This window comes from Ursus maritimus, unplaced genomic scaffold (genome assembly GCF_017311325.1).
Source record: "Ursus maritimus isolate PB19 unplaced genomic scaffold, ASM1731132v1 scaffold_35, whole genome shotgun sequence".
NCBI classification, from domain to species: Eukaryota; Metazoa; Chordata; class Mammalia; order Carnivora; family Ursidae; genus Ursus; species Ursus maritimus.
Window position 1 is genome coordinate 27,322,311 of NW_024426119.1, and position 27,755 is coordinate 27,350,065.

The following is a 27,755-nucleotide window of genomic DNA, read 5'->3' on the forward strand; positions in this document are numbered from 1 at the left end:
ATAAAGAAAATGTGGCATACACACACACACACACACACACACACACACACTAGAACTGAATATTATTCAGCCATAAAAAATGAAATCTTGCTGTTTGCCACAATATGGATGGACTTAGAGTATAACGCTAATAGAAATAAGCCAGTCAGAGAAAGACAAATGCTATATGATTTTACTCATATGTGGAATTTAAGAAGCAAAACAAATGAACAAAGGGAAAAAAAGAGACAAAGGAAGAAATAGACTCTTAACTACAGAGAACAAACTGATGGCTACCGAAGGGGAGATGGGTAGGAAATGGGTGAAATAATGAAGGGGATTAAGAGTATACTTATATTGATGAACACTGAATAACATGCGGAACTGTTGAATCACTATATTGCACACCTGGAACTAATATAACACTGTATGTTATCTACACTGGAATTAAAATTTAAAAAAATTAAATAGGAGGAGGATAAAAACTCATTTCTATTTAATAGACAACACTCTGATTATTAACAGTGATGAGCATTTGTGAGCACCCAGGCCTGGCTAGCCTGTGAGTACTAACATGGTCACAGTAGACCTATATAAGTATAATTATATATATCTATTAGAAGCATACCTTACATAGTGGGTGCTCAATAAATGATAGCTATTATTACTGTTGCCATTGTTCTGTTAATGTATAAAGTATGATTATTTTTAGCCTGTACCTGTTCTTTCAAGCCCTCAGTTGGCTTTCCAGTTATGTGGGGCATCCCCAGTTTAGTGGTATCTCAGAACAGTTTTCTTCACTGTGGAGGTGCTCCACTCAAGCCCTCTGCTGCTGGTGTTCCCTCTTAGTCATAGCTTTGCTTTGCTGGTAGCTTTCCTAAGCCACCAGGGTTCCAGAACAGCACTTAGGGTGGATAGCACAGTGGCAGAAGTGTCACCTGGGCTTCACGTAGGACACTACCTTATGCCTAGAGTCTTGTAAATGTCTTTATTAATATGGCTTCTGCATCTTTTGGCCACAACCCCGTCTCTTCATAAAGGCTCAGGCCACAGGGTATGCAAGGGGACAGTATGCCATGCTCCCTGCAGTAGGCAGAGCAATGGTCCCGGAGATGTCCACATTCAAATCCCAGAACCTGTGAGTATGTTACCTTACATGATAAAGAGCCTTGTGGATGTGATTAAGTTCAGGATTTTGAGATGGGGGGGAGATTATTTTGGATTATCCAGATGGGCTCAGTGCAATTACATGAATTCTTATAAGTAAAGGGAGTAGATAGGAAGCTAAGAATCAGGGAGATAGAGAGCATGTGTTAAATGAATTACTGCTTTGCTGCTGACTTGAAGGTGGAAGGGAGCTGCAAGCCAAGAAACACAGGCCATGCTACCCATCACCAGCCTATAAGGAGGGCACGTATTGCATGGTGCACTGGGTGTTATACGCAAGTAATGAATCATGGAACTTTACATCAGAAACCAGGGATGTACTGTATGGTGACTAACATAATATAATAAAAAATATTACTATAAAAAAAAAGAAACACAGGCCACTTCTAGAAGCTAAAAAGGCAAGGAAATAGATTTTTTCCTAGAGCCTCTAGAAGAATTGCAGTTCTGCAAACACCTTGATTTTTAACTCAATACAACATATTTTGGAGTTCTGACCTCCAGATCTCTAAGATAATAAATTTGTGTTGTGGTTTTTTTAAATTTTTAAAAAATTTGTAAAAAAGATTTTACTTATTTATTTGACAGAGAGAGAGACAGCCAGCGAGAGAGGGAACACAAGCAGGGGGAGTGGAAGAGGAAGAAGCAGGCCCCCAGCAGAGGAGCCCGATGTGGGACTTGATCCCAGGACCCTGGGATCACGCCCTGAGCCGAAGGCAGACGCTTAATGACTGAGCCACCCAGGCGCCCCTAAACTTGTGTTGCTTTAAGCCATTAAATTTGTGGTGATTTGTTACAGCAGCAACAGGAAACTCATATGCTCCCTTAATGTCCCTGCCTCTTCCCCTTATTTCTCTTTCCAGGTTTCCTTTAAAAAACATTTTCCTTCTTTTTTGACCCTAAATTGAAAGTCCCCAAGTTATTTAAAACAATTAGGAGGGACCACAGTTGGAAACCTCTGCTGCTTCTCTTGTTCTTTTGTGAATTGTTTATGTTCTTTACCCCACTGACGACTCTTAATGTCAGAAAAACATAGATCTATAGTCGTACTCCAAGACCCCACAAGGAGCCACACTCTCTCCTGTAGCCATTAATTCAGTCGTCCATACAAGAAGTATTTATTGGAGGCCACTATATGCCAAGCAGTGAACTAGCATTGAGATGCAGAGATGGCAGTACAGTCTATGCCTTACAGAGGAAATAGAGGTTGGATTTTTATGATTTGAGAACAACGTGTGTAGATTTGTTTTTTGTTTTTGTTTTTTGTTTTGGTCTGGTGGATGTTCTAAGATTTGTTTCTTTCTGGAAAGCAATTGGGATACGTGGAGTCTCTTTCACTAAGTAACAAGGGACAGGAACTATTCTCTGGCTTCATTCTATCTTCCAATTTATATTCAGACCTAGGCAAGAGTTAATGAATTCAATGATAGATAAGCACAGATGGAAAACAGCACAGCCCGGTCCATCTTTGCTTAGGATAATTTCCCCTCTCTTTATCCTCTCCAGTCCTGCTTTCCTGCCTCTGATGCAGAGAACTAAAGCTCTGAATGAAACCTGCTGGAAGTTCCAATTAAATCTTCGTGGACAAAGTGCACACATGACCTCCTCAGATAACAGTGGCAATAAATCCAGCAGAACTTCCACTCAGAGATCAGCGTCCCTTCTGAACTGCTAACAGCTGCCAATGCCTCACTGATGCCTCACACAACACGGGCTCTAAGGTACGGTTTTTCTTTCCCTGGACACATTTAATCCTTCCTTATAATTTGTCTCTCAACAGAGAATTTTAATTCTAAGGTAAAGTTTCCTACTGATTTGTTGGCAAATTCTTGGTTTGGTTTGGTTTAGTTGTGTTTTTTTGATCTGTCTTTACAGTACTTATTCCATTTTACATCTTCTAGTTTTCTATTGCTTTTTTTTTTTAAGTACCTTGTTTTTTTCCTTATGTATCCTAGGTAAATTTGTATTTAGACACACCTTATTTACATAGAGAAATAAAAGATTAAATGATTGCATGCATTTTCTGGTTAAAACTTATCTGGGAATTTGGTTCAGTGGGGACCTCTTGGTCACTTAGAACCGTGGTATGGGTGATGTTTTTATCCCAGCTCTGGTCTTAGAATAGAACAGAGTAGCTCAGGGCTTGGAATACTCCCAACATTTAGCATTCACTATTGAATTCCAGTGATAATCATTTAAAATTATTTACTTCTTGTAAAGTATGTTAATTATGAAAGGAGTTAATTAAAAATATTTACAAATTACAGAAAAACAAAAAGAAAATAATGTAAATCTGTGATTATAATAGCTGACACTTAAGTGTGTCTCTTTCTAATCTTTTAAAATACATAATTTTTTATATAATTGAGGTCAAGCTGCAAATACAGTTTAATATCCTTTTTAATTTAACACTATATTGGGTATTTCTAAGTCATTGAAATTATTTGAGAAATGATTTTTAAGAACTGTTTATATTCCACCATTAAAATATTTGATTTTTTCACTAACATAAATAATGCAGCAATTTGTAACTTTAAACATAAATCTTTGGCCACACTTCTGATCTTTTCCTTAAGATACGTTCTTAGAAGTAGAGTTACTGAATCAAAGGTTACATAAATTTTAGAGCCTGATGCATTTCATGACAGTAATATTAAAATGTGTATGATTGGCATTGTTGATATCACAACAGAAGACATACACACACACACAAATTCTTCCCTGAAACTGCTATTCCCTGGAGTTTAACAAAATACTATGACTTAATGCTGACTAATCACATGAAATCCTAAGTAGAGAACTAATCATGACAGTATTTTATTTACACACAGTAACACACCTTACAGAGCAGGGATTTATAGCTCAAACAACATAGAAGTCCTTCAAGTACAACAGAACAAGGGAAGATGGTGGACTATAATCCTGCAGGTTAAAAAACTTGGAGTTTCATTCCAGTTTGATACTAATTGTCTGAAACAGATCTCCTAGCCTCCAGAGTCTCATATTTCTCATCTGTGAACTGACAGTGTTGGTCTAGGTCAGTGTTTCTCTGTGGGAAGTACAAGCAGCACTTATGGCACATGACATATTTTGGGGTGGTACAGACCATAGGCTATAATTTTGGATTGGTGCATACACGTGAACCATAATTTGTTTTGTACGGCACACTTATTTTTTTAAAACAATAGTATTTTGGTTTTTAAAAAGAGTGGATTTAGAGGAAAAGATTGAACAAATAATAATACAAGTAGGCCTCAGATATTGACATAAACCATTGGCGTGATAGGCATTTGAGACACAGAGCTAAGTGAACAGAGCTAGAATCTGCTTAATGTGTTAGGTAGAATTCCAGATGTAAAAAGCCAGTAAGCAGTGATTTCTTAAAAGGCAATCTGAGAACCAGGTGGAATTATTGAGATGTATAGGAAGTGAGCAGAGACACAGGCAAGGAAATGGTTCAAATACCATCCTAGTATTTGCAACTACTTGCACTTTTCATTTTAATAGTGAGTTTCACTTGTCTGGGCAGAAATTCTCCCCTCTTCTATAAAGGCTACAGAAGACCTATAGCTGTAACAGGACCTTTCATAAGAAACTGGAGAAGACGCTCCCAGCCCAGCCATCACCATGCCCAGGGTGTTTTTGGATACTCCTCAGCGGTTGCTAAAGGAGGGGAGAGAGTCACGGAAGCTGGTACTGGTGGTGGTGTTTGTTGCTCTGCTTCTGGACAACATGCTGCTTACTGTAGTGGGTATGTTTGGGTGTCTTTATGCTGGGGGTTAATTTCTTTGGGCCCCAGCAGGTAGCATACACCCTGCCAAAATTCAGCAGTGAGTGGACTTGAGAATTTTTCTTTTTATGCTTAGAAAACACAAAATAGAAAATGAAGTTGAGAAGTGTTAATGGACTTGTCTTAGGTGCCAAGGTGGGGTTCAAGCTCTGTCCAACTGACCCCAGAGCTGGAGCTTCTTGCAGTATCCTTCCCTGCCCCTACCATTTCCATGCTCTGCCATCTCTATATAAGAGCTGAAACAATAAGACAGAGCCTACCTTCTTCAACCTCAGCTGTGAAAGTAAGCATCTGGTAACTTGAAATTTTCCCCACTCTCAGCATGCATGTCCAAGAAAAATTGTGAAAACTCCATGGGTATTGATATTGTGATTACTACTAAATGTTAGCAAGTAGATGATTGGCTAATACAGAATTCAGGAGTAATGAGGACCAATTGTATGTGGGTTGGAATTTAGGTACTTAATCTAATAGAATAATTTGGGCAGGTACAGTCTTTTAGTAGGCTTCAAATCATGTCACTTAGATACCTTCCTTGAATATGAATATAAAGCTCATAGTAATGCCCCTGAACCAATTAGTGTTAAAAAGTGTTCTTAGCTCTCATCACTTGTCCTTCTTGATTTTCAGTGCCCATTATACCCAACTTCCTATATGCCACAGAGTTCAAAGAAACCAGTGCTCCTCTGTACCTTGGCCCCACCACAATTTCTCAGCATGTCCTTACTTCTCCTGCCTTTTCCACCATCTTCTCCTTTGATAACAACACCATGGCTCTCGAAGAAAGTGCACTCAGTGGCACAGCGTGGACAGATGACAATACTGGCACCATCCCCCCTCCAGTCACTGGAGCCATCCCAGCACAACGAAACAACTGCTTGCAAGGCACAGAGTTTCTGGAGGAAGAGAACTTACGGGTTGGGGTTCTGTTTGCTTCAAAGGCTTTGTTGCAACTTCTGGTCAACCCATTTGTGGGACCTCTCACCAACAGGTATCTCAATGGGTGCAGTGCTCTACATGGTACTCACTGGCTCAGGAGTAAGAGGATGATAGGCTGAGGTATCATAAAGGCAGTTAGAAGGGAAAAGGAAGGAAAACTCGCTTGTCAGTCTCCAGGGCAACCAACTGTTTGGAAACCTGGTTACCCAAAGGATAACATGATATTGATGAACACATTTCATCAATATCAAATTTTCTTAGTGATGTAATGACTATTGAGCACCAAAAAAAGAACCGGTGATCAGAAGTATACTGCTGATGTTATTTCGGTACCCTGGAACACGGCTCCAAGGCAGGACTACTGCAATCTAGAGCACTGGCTTATTAGCAGTGCTTGGGATTATCCTGATGTTTCAAAGGGATATACACTCTGAGTAGGCCAGCCTTTCTGGAAAAGAGGATTTTGGCCTTGGTCTACGGGTAAATTTGCATGTTTGTTTGTTTACTTATACACATTAATATGTCATATCCTATCTGTACACTTGCATTCAGAGACGTGCATTTCCATGTACTCAAATAACTGCATTTCTGTTCCCGATTACATGAAAAAATATAGTCCAAGTATATGGATTCCTATTGGGACTGTATCTTTTTTCTTTTTAATTCTCTTTTAGGATTGGATATCACATCCCCATGTTTGCTGGGTTTGTTATCCTGTTTCTCTCCACAGTTAGTAAGTGATTTGCTTCCTCTTTTATTTCTTTCACTGATTACCTTAGATTTTTATCACATGCACTACAATGCAGAGAGTAGGGTCAAGTTAGCTAATTAGGCATTTGACTAAATGGCCTATGACAGTGATTTAAATCCTTTGCAGTTTTGGATACGGGCGTTAGAGCAGTATTGACAAATCAATCTGGAGTTTGTATATTCTGCTATAGAAGAACAGATAATTTACTTCCTTCAGCTGAGGAATATTGTAAAGGTTGTTTTAATAGATATGCAGATATATATGTGTGTGTGTGTCAGTAGTCCCTCGAATGAGGTTAGTCCAAATACCCCATCTTTGGGAAGAGGTTGTATTATTTTGATACACAAAGGTGAAAGGCCACCAGCCAAGAATCTAAACTGAACAATAGCAACTAGATAATACCAAAAAGTCTACTACCTTCAAGGACATTAAAGCTAATAGCTTAGAGAAATAAATTTGCTAAAAAAACAAGAAAGAGAAAGACAAATAGTCTATCCAGTATCAGATGAATGTTCTAATAAATAGACATGGAGTAAGAACAGTAAATAAACAAATTATGTCTGGAAATTGACCCCAAGAATTAAAATAAGAAGGAATGATGGTGGTGGGGAGGTTAACTGAAGGGAAGGCAGCCTCTGGAACTGTTGGTGGCTCCCTGATGCCTCTGCTGACTCTTCTTCCAGTAACACATCTCCTTCCTCCTGTTTTTCTTATCAACTTTCTGTTACTTTTCCACTTTCTCTGTTAGCTCCTCCTCAAGTTTTCTTCCCTTTCAGCATATGGCTTGACTCTTATCAACCAATGCTTAACAGGAGTTTGTTGCAGTCAAGGCTGGAGGGTTGCAAAGAACAGAAGCTTGATGTGTAAAGTTCTGAGAACTGCAGCTTACTTGTGAAAATTTTAGCTAAATCAAAGAAAATGAGGAAGTTCAGGTTAGAAATGTTTATTGAACTTCTAAAATCTCAGCCTATGCCAAATAGTGAATTAAAAACTAATAGGATTCTGTTTCATCAAATGAGACTCATAATTTTCTCCAAAAACTTTACGGAGCACATATATTATGTCTTGATGGCAAAAGCCACTGGGGGAAGATAAAGAATAAAATGACATGGTTCCAGCCTAGGAGTTTATGATACATGTCTGGGGAGATATAACAAACACCCTGCAAAATAGGATAATGCTAGAGTATCACAAACTCTTTAGCATATGGTCCTTGCTTGATTCTCTGCTATTAAATAATAATTATTATTTCCGTGCCATAACCAGTGTTGCTATACTGAGTTGGCCTAATTCTAGCAAATGTTTGGTCTTTAGGGAATCTTATGGGGCATCTCTTTAGGGTTTTTTAAATACTAAAAAGAGGTTGCTGATGCCCCTTACCACCATTAAGGGCCCCTAGCTGAGGCCCATGCTTAATGTAATTAGGAGCGAATTGGTAACCCATATTAGGGGGTGAAGAGAGAAGGAAATCGTTTTGGTTTTCCTAAATAGGGTGACCAAACATCCTACTTTGTCTGGGATTCAGGGGCCTCCCAGAATGCAAAATCCTTGGCAAACTGACACAAGTTGGTCACTATTCTCAAACGACATAGGTATAGGGGTGCCTGGGTGGCTCAATCAATTAAGTGTCTGCCTTCAGCTCAGGAGCCCGCTACTCCCTCTGCCTGCTGCTCCCCCTGCTTGTGTTCTCTCTCTCTCTCTCTCTCTGTCAAATAAATAAATAAATAAATAAATAAATAAATAAATAAATAAAATCTTTTAAAAAAATACTGTAATAAAGGATGTAGGAATAGTTAACCTTGAACAGACTGAAAATCAGAAGGCCTAGGAGAAGGCATTGGAAGCCCAGCAAGGAGAGACCAAGCACATGCATGTTTGGGAAACAGTGTAATCACATCTGGAAGTAATGGGAGAAGATTATAAGACAGCCAACAACCAAATGTAATGAAAGGGCTAAGGGATTCAAATTCTGCTGATTCAGATACTTTGGGAGGAATTCTTTCTTTCAAGGGCATTGTCTTAAAATGGAGGTGAGACATGTCTGGTTTTACCAAGCTTACCACCAGCACCCTGTAATTTAGTTTTTGATAACATATTCCTGTTTGGTACTCAGTTTTGTGTATGCTAGTCTTGAGTAGATGGAAGATGCCTTAAGATGCCTCTTAAAGGGCATGAACTGGGTGTTCTCTTTATTTCACATCTTCTAGTGTATGTTTGATATTACTTAATACATACACACTGATTTGATTTGGCTAAAATATTTTCCAGTACTAGATAAGAGGAAATATCTAATTGAATCACAAGATACTATTTTCTACCCAATCCCTATGGTCCTTCAATTACACATAACTTTTATTCCCTCGCTGTAGATGACCCAATGGGGCCCAAAAATGTCAAAGGTCAAATCTAGGTGTTGAATATGAAGGATTGAGAAGTAGGGTCTAAGGGCATTGTACTTTTGGACAGCCATGATTCCAGTGGACGGGGTATTGAGCTTTGGGCCTGAAATGTGAAAATCCAGACTTAACCCACTGTGTGGTGAATTGGTTTGTGTTTCTGTGGTTTCTCAGTCTTCATGTCAATTAAAACGCAATCCTGATTAAGGTGTGGGAGATTAGAAAGACAACTGCAAAAACAGGGGGCAATGATCATCCTTTATTAAAACCTATACATAGTGGCTTATATCTACAATCTCATGGGCACATTTTCTGGTGGTGAGGAAACAAAGACAATTTGCTAACTGGAGCATTCTTGCTATTTTCTACACACAGTGTTTGCTTTTTCTGGCACCTATACCCTACTGTTTGTGGCCCGAACCCTTCAAGGCATTGGATCTTCATTCTCATCTGTTGCAGGTAATGCTGACATCTTACACACACACACACACACACACACACACACACACACGCATACCCACACATATACATCTCTTACCATCTCTTACTACCTTCAGACCCTATAAGATTTATATGAATAGATAGGAAAGTATCCTAGTGGGCAAAAAAACCAAGATAATTGTAGAGTTATTATCAGTGTTCTAAATCCCCAAGCCTGACATAGCTTCCTCTGATAATATTTAGGTACAGCCAGCTCAGGTCAAAGCAAGCCCAAGGTAAAATGATGAAGTAAGCCAGGCTTTTATTTAATGCCCCTCTATGGTCTTTTCTCTGACCCCCTCTTAACATTTTATAAGAAAAGTAATGCTAATACTACCAGTAACACTACCACTTTGCAAAGTATCATCAAATACAATATTTAATGTAATCCTATGAAGTAGCTATTTTATGCCATTTTACACATGAGTAAATGATAGGAGAGCCCAGCCCATGCTGTCTTCCACATATCTTCTGTACTTTCCTCTTCCTTGGGCACCTCTGTTGAATATAATAGTGTTCTGTGTTTATAGATTTTCCTTTGGCCTACTCCATATCCATTCATTCAAGGAAACATGCTAGGAAATGATAAAATGCAATGAAATGCTGTATCAATGGACAGTGGTATTCTGTATTACCCTTACTTTTGCATTTCCAACAATATTATGAACATAAGGAGTGGGCAATGTGGGAGTTTGGGCGACCAGTGGGGACAGTATTTGTAAAATACTATGGGCTAAGTTTTACAAAACCCCTCAAACTGCAACTGTACATAAGATGATCCCTGAAGATATAATAGGGATAGAGGACTAAGAACTAACTGACCAAGGATTCAGTGAGAGAGGAAGACAGAGGGCTCCTATATGCTAACTCCATATGTCACTCTCCTTTCAGGTCTTGGGATGTTGGCAAGTGTCTACACTGATGACTATGAGAGAGGGCGTGCCATGGGAATTGCCTTGGGGGGTCTGGCTTTGGGAGTGCTGGGTAAGTGGCACCTGGTCCCAAATCTAGGTTCAAAGGGTAGGCTACTGCATACTTTTAGAAGATGGTTCCAGAAGGAAAGTGTTCCTAAAGGTCATGAAAGACAGGATTTTCTTTCCCTTTCTGTCCAATCATGTTTTGAGTCCTTCTGAAATTTTTCTCAGGAAAGGCAAAATCTCTTTCCCGTTAAGAAGCTTAATAGCCCATGAGGTCCTAGGAATGGAAGAAACCTAGTCTATTCCAGTGAGCAAATATCCCCATGTTAGCAGCTGCTGCCTTACCTCTGCTTCCACACAGGGCCAGTACTTTCAAAATGAGAGGAGCTCTGTGTCAGATTTTGTGCTAAATACATTGCAGACACAATCTCTTTTAATCCTCACACCACTATGAAGGAAGAATGACTGTCTCCATTATAGAGATGAGGACTAAAAGAGGTTAAACAGCCATACAAGTTTACATAGTTAGAAAATGCCAGAGCCAGGGTATAGACTCAGATTTTCTGGACTCAAACCTCAAACTCTGAGCCATAACATACTTTCTTTGAGGTTCATCCCTCATATAGATTGATTGACTATTCCAACAAGTCACATATTTTATGGAGCACTTACTATATGCCAAGGAGAATGCTAGCACACAGGGGACATAGGTAAGAAGCCTCACACATGGTTCCTTCCCTCTAGGAGCTCAGAAACTAGTTGAGGAGAAAACACCAGAGGTCTCTTCCTAGTCCATATCTCCCCCCCAACCCCAACACACACACACAACCATGGGAGAAGAGGCAACAAAAACCCTGCTCTTTGTTAATATCCATTTTCCCAAACACCCAAGTTAAAACTTTGGTTCATCCTGGTCTCCTTTTTCACTTCTCACTCCCAAATGGATAAGCCCATTAATATTCTCTAAAGCCACTTCCCCAAGGTCAGTTCCTCATCACATCTCAGTTGGAACCAGCCTACTGACTGATCTTTTGTGCCTTTCCTCCTTCCCCCAGGGTGCCACCAGAAGAAGCTTCCTATGCCCAGAGCTGGTGATATTTCTCTCCTGCTAAAAAACATATTTCCCCATTGCCCACAAAACCAAGCAGATGCTTTATCTGGATATACAGGGCCTTTGACTACTTGGTCTCAACATTCCCCACCTTTACTCTTCCTCTCCCAAATACTCATATTCTAGTGACTGAACACCGAATACTGATTTTCTTCTATTTGTTATCCAACCACACTTTAAAAAATTTTATTTAAATTCACTTTAATTAACATATTGTGTATTATTAGTTTCAGAGGTAGAATTCCGTGATTCATCAGTTGCATACAGCACCCAGTACTCATTACTTCAAGTGCCCTCCTTAATGCCCATCACCCAGCTACCCCATCCACCTATCCACCTCCCCTCCAGCAATCTTCAGTTTGTTCCCTATAGCTGAGTCTCTTATGGTTTGCCTCCCTCTCTGTTTTCCTCTTATTTATTTTTCCTTCCCTTCCCCTATGTTCATCTGTTGTTTCTTAAATTCCACATATGAGTAAAATATGGTATTTGTCGTTCTCTGACTTGATTTACTTCACTTAGCATAACACACTCTAGTTCCATCCATGTCATTGCAAACGGCAAGGTTTCATTTTTTGATGGCTAATATTCCATTGTGTGTGTATATACACACACACCCATATATATATCTTTATCCATTCATCTGTTAATGGACATCTGGGCTCTTTCTGTATTTTGGCTATTGTGGACATTGCTGCTATCAACATTGAGGTGCAAGTGTCCCTTCGAATCACTATGTTTGTATCCTTGGATAAATACCTAGTAGTGCAATTCCTGGGTTGTAGGATAGCTGTATTTTTAACATTTTGAGGAACCTCCATACTGCAACCACACTCTCTTTTATGACACCTCAATGCTCTTCACTTATACTTCTTCCCCACCTGTATTAGCCACTTGACAAAGCCCTTGTGGCCACCTGAACTCATTGCATGGTGTTTGTACAGCACCTTGTAGATTGCACCTTTACTGCTGAACTCTACTCTTTACCATGTTCTAATTATTTGTGTCCCACTACACCACCCCCACCACATGCATTTTCTCTACTAGAAAATGAATTCCTGAGAACCAGGTCTTCTTCATTTCTGAATCCCCAGAATCTTACATGGAGGTTCATTGGGTAAATATGGACAAGTCACACCAACTAGGAATTGGTCCTTACTTCTGAAATCTGTGCCTGCTTTGCCTTTCCAGTGGGAGCTCCTTTTGGAAGTGTAATGTATGTGTTTGTTGGGCGGTCTTCACCCTTCCTCATATTGGCCTTCCTGGCACTACTGGATGGAGGTAAGTCATCATAAGAGGTCACCAGCCAGATAATAGCTTAAGTCAGGTTGGGAATGCACATGCTGTGGTGTCAGTCTTGACATGCTTGAAAGATCAAGGACTGCTCCATTTTCAGAAAGAAGGAAGAAACTCAGGGAGTTAGATCTGTACATGATAGGGTGATATCAATGTGGCTGTTATTGGAGCCTCCAACTAATCAGTGAACAAAATAAACTGTCTCTTTCTCTCTCACTTTCTTTCTTAGCACTCCAGCTGTGTATCCTACAGCCTTCCAAAGTCTCTGCTGAAGTAAGTAGACACTAAGCTCCATTGCCAAGGGATATACAGAATGGCTATGTGCTAAGACCCCTAGATCATCCCTGTTAAACTATAAGAAGAAAGGTGAAGAGGAGTGGAGTCAAGGAAAGTAAGAACTATACTTGGATTCACAGATAGTGTCATATTTAGGGTAGCATTGGGGATGGTGGGGGAGTCTGATCTGATGTTGGACAAAGATGGAAGAAAGGCCTTATGAAGAACCAAGGAAACATTACAAAATTTATATATATAAACACAGAACCAGGAGACAATGACATTGGGACCTGTGTGTTCATAGTTAGAACACCTCAGAGCTAGAGAAGACCTTGGAGGCTGCTTAGATAATCTCTCCCCTGAGAACATCTTTGCAGATTATCATTCTATCATGGTTAAATATCAGAGCTGGTATTTGTCTGATTCCAACCCAAAGATGGCTTTGGGAAATCCATATCAAACCACAAAGAAGTACAGAAAATATGGGAAAGTTTGATCTAAAAACCCTGATTTTGTAGCCAAGTCAGACAGAAGTGTGGGTAACCTGGGAACCCACTATTTGCAATTGGGATCTGAAAGGAAGCAGTCTTGTGGGACTGAGCCTTTTACCTGAGGAGTCTGTGCTAACTCCAAGTAGTCAGTGTCAGAATTGAATTACATTATAAGACACCCAGTCAGTGCCCATAGAGAACGGAAGAATTGTTTGGTGGGAAAGCCCCCACATTTGGTACCAAAAGTAAGAGGAGAAATTATTTTCCTTTAGTATCTTTCTGAATAGTTTTGACTTAGATGGTAATGTTCTACATATTCAAAAAATTCAATTATTATTTTTCTGCCTGTATAAAACACCACTGTGTGTGTACCATATTTTATTCAATCCCCTATGTTTGAACATTTAGGTAATTTCCAGTATTTTGCAGTTATAAATAGTGCTACAATTAATAACCTTACCTATATGCATTTTTATAACATTGGAGGTAATCTATAGAATAAATTCCTAGAAGTGGAATTGTTAGGCAAAAGAGCTTAGTGGACTTCTTTATGTGTATTTTGTGATTTCGATCTGTCTCTTTATTGTGAATTATATATTTAGTTTTAGTATCTCTGAATTTTAATCCACTCCTGTAAGTATGCAGAGAGGTTTATTATATTAAAACTACTAAATCTATTATCAGATAGAATGTAGTTAGCACCACATATTAGGGCACAGTGCTCAGGAAGTTTGTTAGAGGGAGAAGTTTCAGCTACTGAGTCAGGGAATACAGTGGAAAAGAAGGAGCCATTTAAGACTGACTTTGAAGAATGGGTAGGAGTTGGAGCTATAGAGAGAAGGAAGGTAGTTTATGTAAAAATAACCAACCATGAACATGGTTGAGGCAAAAATAACCTGCTGGAATGCATGGGAGGAAGGTGGAGTGATTGAGTTTAATCGTAATAAAGATTTTCTGAGGGAAGGGGGAAATAGAACTGAACATGTAGGCTTGCATTTTAATCTAGATCTTCAAACACCTTCAACTAGACTTGCCAATATGGCTCAAAATGGTCAGAATGAAGCCTTCAGAATGCTTGAGGAGCCTTCTGTGCTCACCTTTGGGAATCAGCACTCTACCTGTGGTTCTCTCAGGGCAAACATTAGTGCCTGCAAGATCGAGTGGTGAGGCCCCAGACCAGGAGTCCAGATGCCCATCGTCCATTGCTGGCCTTGCTGACAATGCACTCTCATCTGGTTGGTGATCATTTGAAAGCAGGAATCATGTCTGGAATGTGTTGTCCTACTCTTTGTGACTCCCGGTGTTTGCCTTGCACACAGGAGGTGCACTGCCAGGTGACGCTGTGACATTGGGAAAGTCACTTTATCTCCTTTGACTGGGTGTCTGGTCTCTTCAGTAAAGGAGCTGACATACATGATCTCTAAGGTCCTGTCTGCATATTCTCAGATTCTATGACAATAGGAGAGATGTACACTGTACAAATGGAAGTTTTTTTGTTGTCCATGTTCTCAGAGTGCCAGGGGGACTCCTCTCCTTACACTTCTCAGAGACCCTTATATCCTGGTAGCTGCAGGTAAGCTGAAAATGCCTCTTTGGGCTGGGAGAGTCTGGGCTTCTGGGTAGGCCTGGTGGCTGACAGAACTGTCTCTCCAGGCTCCCTCTGCTTTGCTAACATGGGAGTGGCCATGCTGGAGCCCACATTGCCCATCTGGATGATGCAGACCATGTGCTCACCTGAGTGGCAGTTAGGTAAGTGACCATGTTCCCCAACTTGGGCTTGGGCAGAGGTGTGCGTCATGGGCCCTATCTCGGGTAATTGAGATGCACTATGAGGCCCAGGTCTTCAGGGTCACAGAGGCACAATGGGCTTCCTTTGTAGAATTAGCGTCTCTGTCCACACCTGTAAATCGAACCTGGGTGGGCAGGCAGCACTTCCAAGAAGCAGACCAAGAACGGCAAGAACGGCAGGGTGGGAGGGTTTTAGAGGGGCTATGGAGTGACAACATACCTAGCTATGTAGTACAGTGATGAATGACTTTTAGTCGAAAGATCGAGGTTTTCATTTCAGCTCCATTGATTGACTAAGTAAACTTGTGCAAACCACATCAATTTTCTGAACACCAACTTTCTCATCTCTGAAATGGGCATTGGAATACTGTCTAGTTCAAACAGTAATTTGAGAAATAAATGTCATAATATGTGGAAATGCTTTACACCTGTAGAATATTAATATGCACCACCATTACCAACCACACTTTTCCGTCTTCAACTCCCTTTCCTCCAGATTACCCTTTTGCTATCCTTTTACCTCTAACAAGGTGCTTATGGAGGCCTCCAGCCTCCTCTGTTTCATGGAGAGATGTCCTTGTGACTCATCTGGGTTGAGAGAGGAGGCTCTGCCCCTTCCCAGGAAGCCTGAGGAAAGGGAACAGAGAAGGCTACCTGCCATTCAGTAGCTGTAGGGAGGAGAGGCTGATGGGGCCAGAGGGGAAGTTGATAAGGACCTGATACAGCTCAGCATGCAAAGAAAAGCACTAAATTTAATTTTTTAGGGGACAGTTCTAAGCAAGGCTCCAAGCTGTACTCCTAGCCTCAAATTGAATTTTTCTGGGATGCAAATGCCTCTGACCATGACAATTAATTGAGTTAGTTGGTGCTTAATGCAGAAAAGCATCCTCTGCCCCAAGGCTATGACAGCTCAGGCTCTTGGTGCAGGTGGGCAAACACAGCTCAGAACAGCTCCTCCCAAGCTCTTCTTCATCACACAGGAGAGAATATTAAAAGGAAACCAGCATTCAATAACTGGTGAATTGTTGACTTTGGGTTTAATTAAAATTGTCATGACAATTTCTATTAGGCAGCACTGTTTCCTTTAGGTACAGAGAGGCATCAAGAGGCTAGTGAAACCCAGAGAAACTCCTGGGCTTATTCTATGCAGTCCTCCCACCGTCCTTTACAACTTTCCTCCATGCTATCTGCATCTCTAAGTCTAGCTTCAAAGGCTCTCACATGATCTGGAGAGCTTGTTAAAACTCAGAGTGCTGGGCCCCACCCAGAAATTCAATAGAATCAAATTTGCATTTTCTTAAGTTTCCTGGTGATGCTGATATGGTATCAGGGACCCTACTGAAAAATATTGTACTAAATGCAGACAACCTGTGAAAGCTGTTTGGAGAAGAGACCGCACTTTTGAGAGTGATTTGTAGTCTGTGACTGAGTACCTCTACGTGACCCATTTTATGCCTGTACTCTCCCTGAGGGGAGGAAACAGGCCCACCTGGGTTTGAATCCTGACCACTTACTTACTGGTTGTGACCTTGGATGAGTTATTTAACCTCTTCAAACACCACCTTTTTTTTTTTCATTTGAAGACATGGAGATGCTTTCAGGGTTTTTTTTCAGGATTAAATACATCTATGTATTCTAAGGGAATTAACACAGGGGCACCTGGGTGGCTCAGTCGGTTGAACATCCAACTCTTGATTTGGGCTCAGGCCATAATGTCAGGGTCTCGACATCAAGCCCTGCGTCGGGCTCCGTGCTCAGCATGGAGTCTGTTTGTCCCTCTCCTTCTTCTCCTCCCCCCCACCTCTCTCTCCCTCTCTCTCAAATAAATACATAAAATCTTTAAAAATAAATAAATAAAGGGATTAGCACAGTGGACGGAATACAGGACAGATATACTATGTAAATAAAAATTACTATTTTCATCATTGTTTTTGTTCACATTATTTTGACAGTCACAGCTATGTGTAATTCCCTGCTCCTTGGAAGATATGCTGTGAAAAATATATCCTTGTCTGTAGACATACAGTTTGGAATACCTATTTTGCACAAAATGCTACTGAGCTGCAAGCTATACCCAGGTCGTAAAGAACAAGTCACATTGGTTGAGAAAATCTCATTTAGGAAATTCCACATTATTTAAAACAATAGTAAGGAGATGTATCTAAGAAGATAGTGAGCTTCCTAGAGGTGCCTATCTCCAGATCTCAGGTAAACAATGGAGTAGTTATAGTTCTAAACTTTTAAAAATAATTAAACATAACAAGTGGGTACAGTTTGAAACATATTGCAGCCCTGTACAAATAGACAAATACACTAAGATACGCTTCATTTCCACCCCATCAAAGAGAATATTAAAATCAAACAAGCTATCAACTAGTAACTGGTGAATTGTTGACTTTGGGTTTAATTGTAATCATCATGACAGTTTCCATTAGGCAGTGCTTTCTCCTGTAGGTACAGAAAGGCGTAGAGAAGCTGGTGAGACCTGAAGAAACTCTCACTGCTGATTCTGTGCAGTCCCTTATGCCAGAGCCATCTGTGTTGTCATGCTGCTTGTGTGGGTATTGGAAACATACGAAGTTGGAAGGAGAAGGCCTGGGTTCAAGTCCAGACATTGTTACTTGCCAGTTACGACAGTAACGGTTAAGGCTGATGCTCAGAGGGCACTTATTCTGTGCCAGACACTGTGCAAAATGGGTGACATACATCATCTCATTTAAGGCTCACAACCAGCCCATCTGGTAGGAATTATTATTATCCCCATATTTCAGAAGTTTCTTAATCCGACCCAATTTCCAATTTCCCCTCCAAAAAGTCCTGGGCCTTGTAGAACCTCCTGTCATTGACAATTGTCCCCATGTCCTCAGCCTCTTTTTTAAACACTTCCATCATCTTCTTGCCCTGAGAGCTGAACGTTTCCTGAGAACACTGTTTCCCTGCTGTCTTAATGGAAATCCACGTTCCTCTTGGCTTTGCTCACCTTTGCTGCTTCTGAGTCATTTCTTCTTGTTATTCTTTTTAAAGATATTATTTATTTATTTGGGAGAGAGACAAAGCGAGCATGAGCAGGGAAAGGGGCAACGGGAGAGGAAGAAGCAGACTCCCTGCTGACCAGGGACACTGACTCTGGGCTCAATCCAAGGATGCTGGGATCATGACCTAAGCTGAAGGCAGATATTTAATCAACTGAGCCACCCAGGCACCCCAGAATCATTTCTTCTTAATTCTCCTTCAAAGATCCCAACTCCCTTGAAGATCATGTCATTACATTATACCCCCTCTCTACCTCTCTTCATTGCAATCACCTATTGAGGTCTTAGTTACCCCTTCTCATTCATTAAATTGTTGACACCTGGTTCATATTCTTTTCTCCTTTATTCCTGTTACCACTTTTGGTGGCTTCAATATCCAGGTGGATAACATTACCAACATCGTGGCCTATTATTTAACCTACCTTCTTGAAATAATCTTTTGCAATGATCTTTTTCTCCTTTCCACCTTAACCAATCAAACCTTCATATAATTTTGACCTTGGCATTAATTCTATCATCTCTGAAATTTAATTCTAAGCAGTCCAATTATCAACTCACATATCCCTGTTCAGGTATTTTAATATCCCCATATCAACAAATTTTGGCTACTCGGAGGTCTCCAGTCCGTTGGCCTCAATTCATTTTCTATTTCCATCACTTCTCATGTCCTCAATTTTTATTTACTCAGCTTGAATTCCATCATGATGTTACTCTTTTGTTTCTGTTTTTTTTAATAATTTTTTTATTATATTATGTTAGTCACCATACAGTACATCCCTGGTTTCTGACGTAAAGTTCGATGATTCATTAGTTGCGTATAACACCCAGTGCCCCATGCAATACATGCCCTCCTTACTACCCATCACCAGTCTATCCCATTCCCCCCCCCCCTCTGAAGCCCTCAGTTTGTTTCTCAGAGGCTCTTTTGAAAGTTAATTCCTTTGCCCTGCTCTCCCTCTGGGGTTGTCAGCCAGCACAGCATTGATTCTGGTTAAGCCAAGCTGGTTGCCTACTCCTTGCCTATGCATGAGCAGCACACTGGGCCTGTGGGAAAACACAGAGAGAGGCTATTGGTCTCACCTTACATTTACGGCTACAAATCTAAAGTAGGTTTTCACATTGCCCAACTATCTTTCTCTAAGTCCCCAGTTATGTTCTCTTTCCCACTTTCTGAAATTACTATTTTATACTTATCTATTCAAACCTCTTCCACACTCTCATCCCTTTACCTTCATCATTCTCAACTCCTAGTCATTGAGAAGTTAGAAGCAATGAGATGGGAACTCACATGTTCCCATCACTAAGTATACTCCTTTTCCTGCACTTGTACCAACATTCACTGCCTTCTTTTTATGGTTGAAACATTCCAACTCCTTCAGAGGCCAAACTACTACTACCACCACCACCACCACCACCACCATTACTTCTTCTCCTTCTCCTCCTCTCCCTCCTTCTCCTCCCCTTCTTCCTCCACCACGTCTTCCTCTTGTTGTTGTTGTTATTGCTGTTATTATTGTTGTTGTTGTTCTTCTTCTTTTCTTCTTTTCCTCCTCCTTCTCCTCCTCCTTCATTCCATCCCCTATCAACTATTTCATTGGCTATTTCTTATCACCTTTGTTATCTCCTCTTCCTTGCTAACTTTTAAAGGTAGGAGTCCTTGAAGGCTCAGACCTTGGATTTCTGTTTTTCTCTATCTGATGTTTCAGAGGTGATCCCAGCCCTTCCTATGGCTTTTAAGAAGCATGTATAAATCAGTGAGTCAAACATTTATATCTGTGCTTATGATCTGTCCTTGGAAGTCTAGACTTGTACACCCACTGCCTGACATCTCCAGTTGGATATCTAATATGCATTTCAAACCTTTAATGTTTCCCTCAAGCTCTTCCTCCATCTCCAGTAATTAAGACAAAATGAGTGATCCTTGATTTCTCTCTTTCTCTCACTCCCACCCAATCCAACCAAAAATTCCACAGACTCTACCGCCATAATAATACCTCTTGTTTTATTCCCTTCTTTCCATCACGACAGCTAAGACGGTGCATCATCTCTTTCTTCCTGGTTCTGCAGATAGTCTTCTGGCTTTTACTCTTGTCCTGTGAACCCATTCTTCTAACCACAACCAGAGGACTTGAAAAAAATGTAAATTATAATATGTCATTCCCCTCCAAGGTTTCCCATTCCACTTGCAATAAATTCCAAATTCTAGGCCTACGTTTTCTATGACTCTTCACTTGTCTTGTTGTGCTTTAGCCACACACACCTCCTTTCTATTCCTGTAACAGACAACTAGTTTCTTCTTTAACATCTTTGTATTTGCATTAGATGTTTTTATTTATTTGTTTGTTTCTGCTTGGAATGCTCTGTTTTGGTTATTCAGATCTTAGTTTAAATGTCATCTCTCTATAGATGTATTTTTTTTCTCTATAGATGTATTGATTTGATGATCCACTTGAAATCTGTAACAGACATTATGACATCTCAGTCCTAAATACATCACTTTTTAAAAAAAGATTTATTTACTTGAGTGGGGGGGAGAGGGGCAGAGGGAGCGAGGATACTAAGCAGACTCTGTGCTGAGGAACTTGGAGCCAGACAAGGGGCTCGATCTCATGACCCTGAGATCACAACTGGAGTTGAAACCAAGAGTTGGACGTTCCACTGGCTGCGCCCACCAGGCACCCCTTAAATACATCACATTGCATCTCTTGAGAATACGAATGTTCTCTTATGTAACCTTAATACCATTATCACATTTGAGAAAATTTAAAATATTCTGTGTATTTAATTCATATTCAATTTCCCCCAATTATCCAGAGAATTTTTTATGACTGTTTTTTATTTTCCTGGATAATGATCCAATAAGATTCATACTTGAATTTGGTTTTTATGTCCTTTAGTCTTTTAAGATCTTGAATAGTCTTGGGGCGCCTGGGTGGCTCAGTTGGGTGGGTGTCTGCCTTTGGCTCAGGTCATGATCCCAGCATCCCACTCGGTGGGGAGCCTGCTTCTCCCTCTCCCTCTGCCCTTCCTTCCTGCTTGTGCTTTCTCTCTCTCTCAAATGGATAGAATCTTGAAAAAAAAATCTAGAATAGTCTACTTTGCCTTGCCACGCATCACATCTTTTTTTTTCCCCCGGTAGCACTAACTTTTTGAAAACACTGGCAGGTTGTCTATAGAATGTTTCACATTTTAGATTTGACTAATTATTTCCTTATGATATAATTTAACTTGTTCCTCTCCAGACTGTTTATATGAACTAGAAGTTAGATGTGGTTAGATTGTAGAACTGACAATATTTTTTCTATTAAGTGGTAGAGTCTCTCCTCCCCTTGAGTCCAGGCCCAGCCATGTGACTTGCTCTGTCCAATGTGACTTTAACAAATGTGACAGAAGCAGAGGCTTGAAATGGGCTCATGAGGCAGGATTTGCCAGTCCTTGCTTCTCTTGGGGGCCCTGTGACTGAGTGGGCCAGCCCGCTGGCTGAGGAGCGATGTGTGGCAACATCTCCATACCCCTGGCCAACGTCAAGCATGAAGCTATCCGCAACTATCTGGCTGGCTCAGCCCAGAAGAATCATCTCTCTGATCCAAAGAATAATAGGAAATAATAAATGGTTATTCTACCCCCCCAAATAAATAAATGTCATGTCTCCTCAAAAAATCCTTACCAGCCCCAAATTGAAGTTAGCTCCATTCCTGGTCATAGTTCCATGCCACAACATTAAATGTTTTTCACACAACTTATTATTTTTCAAAATTACCTTTTTCTTTCATTTGTTCACTTGTTTATTGTCTGGTTCCCTCCCTTGGAATATAAACTCCCTAAAAGCTAATATTTTGTCTAATCTAATCTTAGAACACCTGACACATAGTAAAAGCTCATTAAAAGGAATGAATGAATGAATGAATGAATGAATGAATGAATGATGAATGAGACTCAGGGAAGGTAAGGTGCCCAAAGTCACAGAGTTAAAGAGTAGCCAAGGCACAGTTTCAACCCAGAACTGTGGCTTCAAAGCCCATGCTCTAGAGCACTTGACTCTACTGTCAGAGAACACAGTGTGACCACTGCTTCAGTTGACAGAATACTTGTAAATCTGCCAGTTTGCTCCTCAGTGTAAATTGGTATGACAGAATCAGAGCTTTGTTTTTGCCAGATGTGGATGTTAAAGCTCAGAAAGGTTTAGTGACGTGTCCAGGATCACTACCAGAGCAATGGAAAGAAAGGTGAATAGCAAGGCAGGATTTACACTTCCCAGGAAATATTATTTCTTTCCCTAAGGCTGATGATGTTTTTATGCTGATAATTAGAAGGATTTTATACATGAGAACGGCTCATTAGGGCCATTCTTTAGGAAATCTAAGTGGAGAGCTGGGAGTACATTGTATTAAAGCTAAACAAAGCCCTGCTCCTGAGGAAAATGGAAATGTAGAGCCTCACGTCAACTCTTCTGGGTTTGCACAAGGATCCCCAACACACAAAACAAAGTGGTTTGGAATCCTTGAAGGTAACAGAGAGACTTCACTGTCTTTCAGTAAATAAAGTATTTTATAGTAAACTGGGCATGTCCTCATCTTAGAACTGTGTCTTTCTTCAGGTCTTGCTTTCTTGCCTGCCAGTGTGTCCTACCTCATTGGCACCAACCTCTTTGGTGTTTTGGCCAACAAGATGGGTCGGTATGTAGCCTGGGAATCTGTGGAGAGTAACAGGAATTTAAGATGGGAGAGCCTTTTGAAGTTGTCCCTGCACCTAGGATAATGAACAGCTTCTCTGAGGTTGAAAGTGTAGGACAAGTATACATGCATAAAAGCTGCCTACAGGGAGGATATGAGTGGGTAGGTGGTGAGGGGTATATGGATAAAGGATGGCCCTGAGTTGGTTGTGAATATATGAGAGATAACCTTTACTTTCCAGATGTTTGTTGTCTAGTTGACAAGCTAAAATAACCCCACAGAGAACAGCTATGAAAAAGTTCAGTACTTTGGGGGTAGCGGTTGTGAAACTGTGTTCCCTGGAGCCCCAGAGAGTTCTAAAGAGGTACCTCAGAGACCACCAAGTGGAAAGGGTTTGAGGGCTAAAAAGTATGAGTCTGAATCTTATTCCACTACAGTGAGAACAGCTTTAATTTTATCTTTGAAGCTCAGCATACAGATTTTTAAAATAAGCTTAAAAACCCCTGCTGTAGGAAATCAGAAAAGGAAAGAAGTTTGGTATTTTTTGTGGGTTTTGAGATGTACCTTGAAGACCAGATAAAATATGAATAGGAAAGAGGTAGTATGAATTGGGAAACAGCATGAATTAAGTTTGAGGGTTACTCCCAAGGGGCAAGTACCTTCTGAGTAAGCTAATTCCTCTGCTAGAGGAAGAAAGAATATGTCCCATTGCACCTCCTCTGCTTCTACTATGGAAAGAGATATAGAGCCAGGCAAGGAGGAGGGCAGGGAAAGGACTCACCTTGTTACAAACTGATCATGTAGAGATGTCTTCATCTTCTTACATCCTAAGGGGTTCCTGGAATTAGGGGTGTAGGACTGGCTGGTGTAGTGGAGATAGGGTGGCAGGTGAAAAGGATTTCTCCCTTTAGCACAGTTTGCTGATGGCTCTTTTCTTCCAGGTGGCTGTGCTCCCTGATTGGGATGATTGTAGTAGGCACCAGCTTGCTTTGTGTAAGTACAATAAGGTCTAGGAGAGAGGGAGAGAGAGAAAGAGAGAACCCCAGACATTTAAAGACCGTTTTCTTCTAAAATGATCAGAGGATTGACTTGGCAATGACTGTTGGAAAGACTGTTTCTGCATGGGTAAGAATTTAGCTCTGGGAGAGATGCCACCAGGCATCCCATTAAAGGAGGTGGGGAAGGAGGGAAGAAGGGCAATGAAGCAGCTGTAGCCAGAGGTCTGAGGCCCTATGTATGGGCACATGAAACAATTCATGTTGGTATCTATTTCTGGGGCTATTGAAGTGGTTCATTTTATGACTTAATTTACTTGTCCCACCCTAACAGGACCTCATAAGCCAACAGGGGAACCATCATATGAGTTGCAGTCTCTGGTGCCATAATGTTTGGTAGAAAAAGAAAAAAATGAAGAGCTTTTCTATTTTCAAGAGCCCCGTTCAAACTCTCCAAGCCTTCATTTTCTCCTCCCCATAATGGGGATCATAAGCACACTTGCCTCCTAGGCTTGAAGGAGATGAGACTAGAGCCGAAAGGACTGAGTACAGTGTTCAAGAAAGGCTGGAGGTCTTGATCAGGAGCATGAGTTCCACTTCATTCCCAGCTTTGCTGCTTGCTGCTTGTGCAATTTTGAGCTAGATATGTCACCTCTTTTTGTTTAGCCTCTTTCTGATAGCCTCTCATAGGACTGTCCATATAAACTACAGCCCACAGTGGGCCTACAGTAAATCTTAACCTATAATTAAACCTTAAACTATAATTATCTCTTAGGAATAATCCCTAACATTGTTATTAGCCACTAACATCTAGATGGTATGTTAGACCTCTGAGGGTTAAATGTACTGGGGTGGCAGGTTTAGGTAACAGGTGGTCAATGAGGGACCTAAGGAAGCAGTGAAAGAGGAAAGGAAGTCTTTCAGTGGATGACTGGGAAGGCAAAAGAATGAGTTTCACAAGCTTGCTGATGCAGCACCTCAAAACATGCCACCTGTCCCTCTAGACTATGGGTAATTAGTTGTTGCTGTCTTTGTCTTCTTGCCCAAGTAGCTACCAAAGTAGGATTTAATTAAAATCTTTGAGTGTCGCTATAGAGAAGAGAGGAAACTCCATTCAGTGAAGAGTGAGGACAGAAGTGTGTGTCTGGGAGGGGGGTTAAAGGAAGTGGAGGAAGAAGTCATGCAATAGAGGAGGCCCATTATTATGTATAATGGAATCAAATATGAGATTTAGACTTAATCTTGCCACTTACTAGCTTTTTAACTTTGGACAAGGCATTTAACCCAAATGGCACCAATCTAGCTTTCATATCCTTAAAATAAAGGTAAAGATTCTTCTTCATAAGGGGAAGTGATAATCCAGATAGATAACACATGTGGTTAGCATGTGGTTAATAAATGCATATCATGTGAAAATCCTTCGCTTTTGCGGTGACTAATGGGACTCCTGATAAACTCTTCCTCCTTCCCTGCGGCAGGTTCCTCTGGCTCACAATATCTTTGGTCTTATTGGCCCCAATGCAGGTCTTGGCTTTTCCATAGGTAAGAATACTTTTAAAGGAGACAAAAAGCCCCTGAATTTTGGTTTTGGGTCAGATCAGAGGAGGTGTATGGAAAGGCAGAATGAGCAGGAGGGTGGCTGGCAATGGTGTGCACTCCTAGCTCCTACCAGGAATAGGTGTTAGTGCTGCTTGGGAGGATAGCAGACAAAAAGAGACAAAGGAAGGAGAAGAAGGAAGGGTACCACAAAAAAGGGAAGGGACTGTGGGTAGAGCTGACAGTGTCCTGTTTCCTTTGGCCACAGGCATGGTTGATTCCTCTATGATGCCCATCATGGGACACTTGGTGGACCTGCGTCACACCTCAGTGTATGGGAGTGTCTATGCCATAGCTGATGTGGCTTTTTGTATGGGCTTTGCTATAGGTATGATGGCAGGGGAGAGGGGAGCACCCAGGACTTGGTGTCCCATTTTCTCTTATCTGTTTACCAGCTGGGAGTAAAGCCAGGAGGTTGATTCTCCTTGGGTTCTGGAGATATTTGACTTTGGGACATCCTCTGGGCCACCCATTGCCCCTTGCACAGTATTTTCTGTGTGATTAAGGGTCAATAAACACTTGCAAATTTGGTTTACTCCTCACAGGTCCATCCACTGGGGGCGCCATTGTGCATGCCATTGGCTTCCCCTGGCTTATGGTCATCATTGGGGTCATCAACATCATCTATGCTCCTCTCTGCTACTACCTGAGAAGCCCCCCAGCCAAGGAGGAAAATCTTGTAAGAGGCTCTGACTGTTGCTAAAAGAACAATAATCTTCTGTTTGTTTTTGTTTTTCATCTCTCTCTCATTGCTTTTCATCGTATGCTATTTCCTCCCTCTTTGGAAGTCTTTTTTGCTTCACCATATTTTCTGATCCCATTTTCACCTTTATTTTTCCTTTGTTCTTCTTATTTTCCCTTCTTTACTAACCACTTCTCCTCTTATACTAGATGGTTAAGAAGAGCCCTAAGTAAAGAATAAAAATGAGAAGCTTATAAAGAGTTGGGGGCAGGGGCCATCAAAGGCATCCTATACTTTAGTTACCGGCAACATGTGAGTCAACAAATTATCTCCCCAAGGTGGGCAAAATTCCACTGATTCATTCATTCATTCATTCATTCATTCATTCATTCATGTCTGCCATTATCCTTACCAGGTCATCATTTAAAGTACAAAAGCCTAGGGAAGAGAACCATAATTGTGATTTTAGTTAATAACATACTTTACTTTTATTGCAACATGAGGACCCTAAGGGTCTAGGTGGCTTAATGATGGATGTAGGGGCTGATCATAGGGATGGAAAGAAGACAGGGAGGTCTCATAGGGAAAGTACCAGTTTCAGCTGGCTCCCACCTGTAGCTTATACTACCACTGTTAGAATTCAATCAAAAACATACCAGATATTTGTCTTGACCGGGGTTGTTACACCTAGGTGCCTTGGGAGGCCTGTGCCTGTAAATGAAGCAGGAAAAGAATCCTATGCTTGTTTCTTGAATCTTTTCTGAGCAATACTAGACTTGGATGAGCTAGTGAGGGAAGGGAACAGGGAGAATGGTAAAAAAATATGCAGTAATTTCTCTTCCTGTGTCTCGCTTCAGGCAATTCTGAGCCAGGACTGCGCCATGGAGACTCGAATGTGTGCAACTCAGAAACCCACAAGGGAATTTCCTCTGGGGGAGGACAGCGATGAGGAGCCCGGCAGTGAAGAGTAGTAGGAAGAGGTGGTCTCTGAACCTTGTCACATGTGGATCCATCAGCCTTGGACTTTAGTGACCAAAGTGACCACCTCTTTCCCTGATCACCAGATCACCACGGGCAGCTCAATAAGCTTCACGTCCCTTTTCCCTTTGTATCTCCTGTCCTCCCCTCCACAAGTGCCATTCCTTACCGGTGTAACCCATAGCTCTTCCTCTAAGCTTTCTTGCCTCAGGTGCCCATCTTTCATGGGAGGGCATAGTGATGCTTTCTCCTACGCTGTTGTGAGGCTGATTAAACTTGAGCTGGTGGGTTCTGCAAGAGTCACTTATTCCACGGGAACAGCAGTGAGCACAGTGTGCCCCTGAAATCAGTGGGATGATTGACAAACCTCATTTCAACTGTTATCTGATTTTCTTTGGCTCATTCCCAACAGACCATAAAA

At 41.0% G+C, this 27,755-nt stretch overlaps 1 protein-coding gene across 1 annotated transcript; it reads left to right on the forward strand.

The window, feature by feature from the left end:
- The first annotated feature begins 2,662 nt into the window (after positions 1-2,662).
- Positions 2,663-27,755, forward strand: SLC18A1 (solute carrier family 18 member A1). The gene is made up of 16 exons (XM_040620670.1): positions 2,663-2,867; positions 4,676-4,897; positions 5,567-5,927; positions 6,550-6,608; positions 9,398-9,481; positions 10,394-10,486; positions 12,719-12,808; positions 13,053-13,096; positions 15,103-15,163; positions 15,244-15,339; positions 23,008-23,086; positions 24,025-24,076; positions 25,557-25,620; positions 25,883-26,002; positions 26,220-26,353; positions 27,214-27,755. The coding sequence occupies exons 2-16, from the start codon at positions 4,774-4,776 to the stop codon at positions 27,325-27,327; spliced, it is 1,575 nt and encodes a 524-aa protein (XP_040476604.1). The 5' UTR covers positions 2,663-2,867; positions 4,676-4,773; the 3' UTR covers positions 27,328-27,755.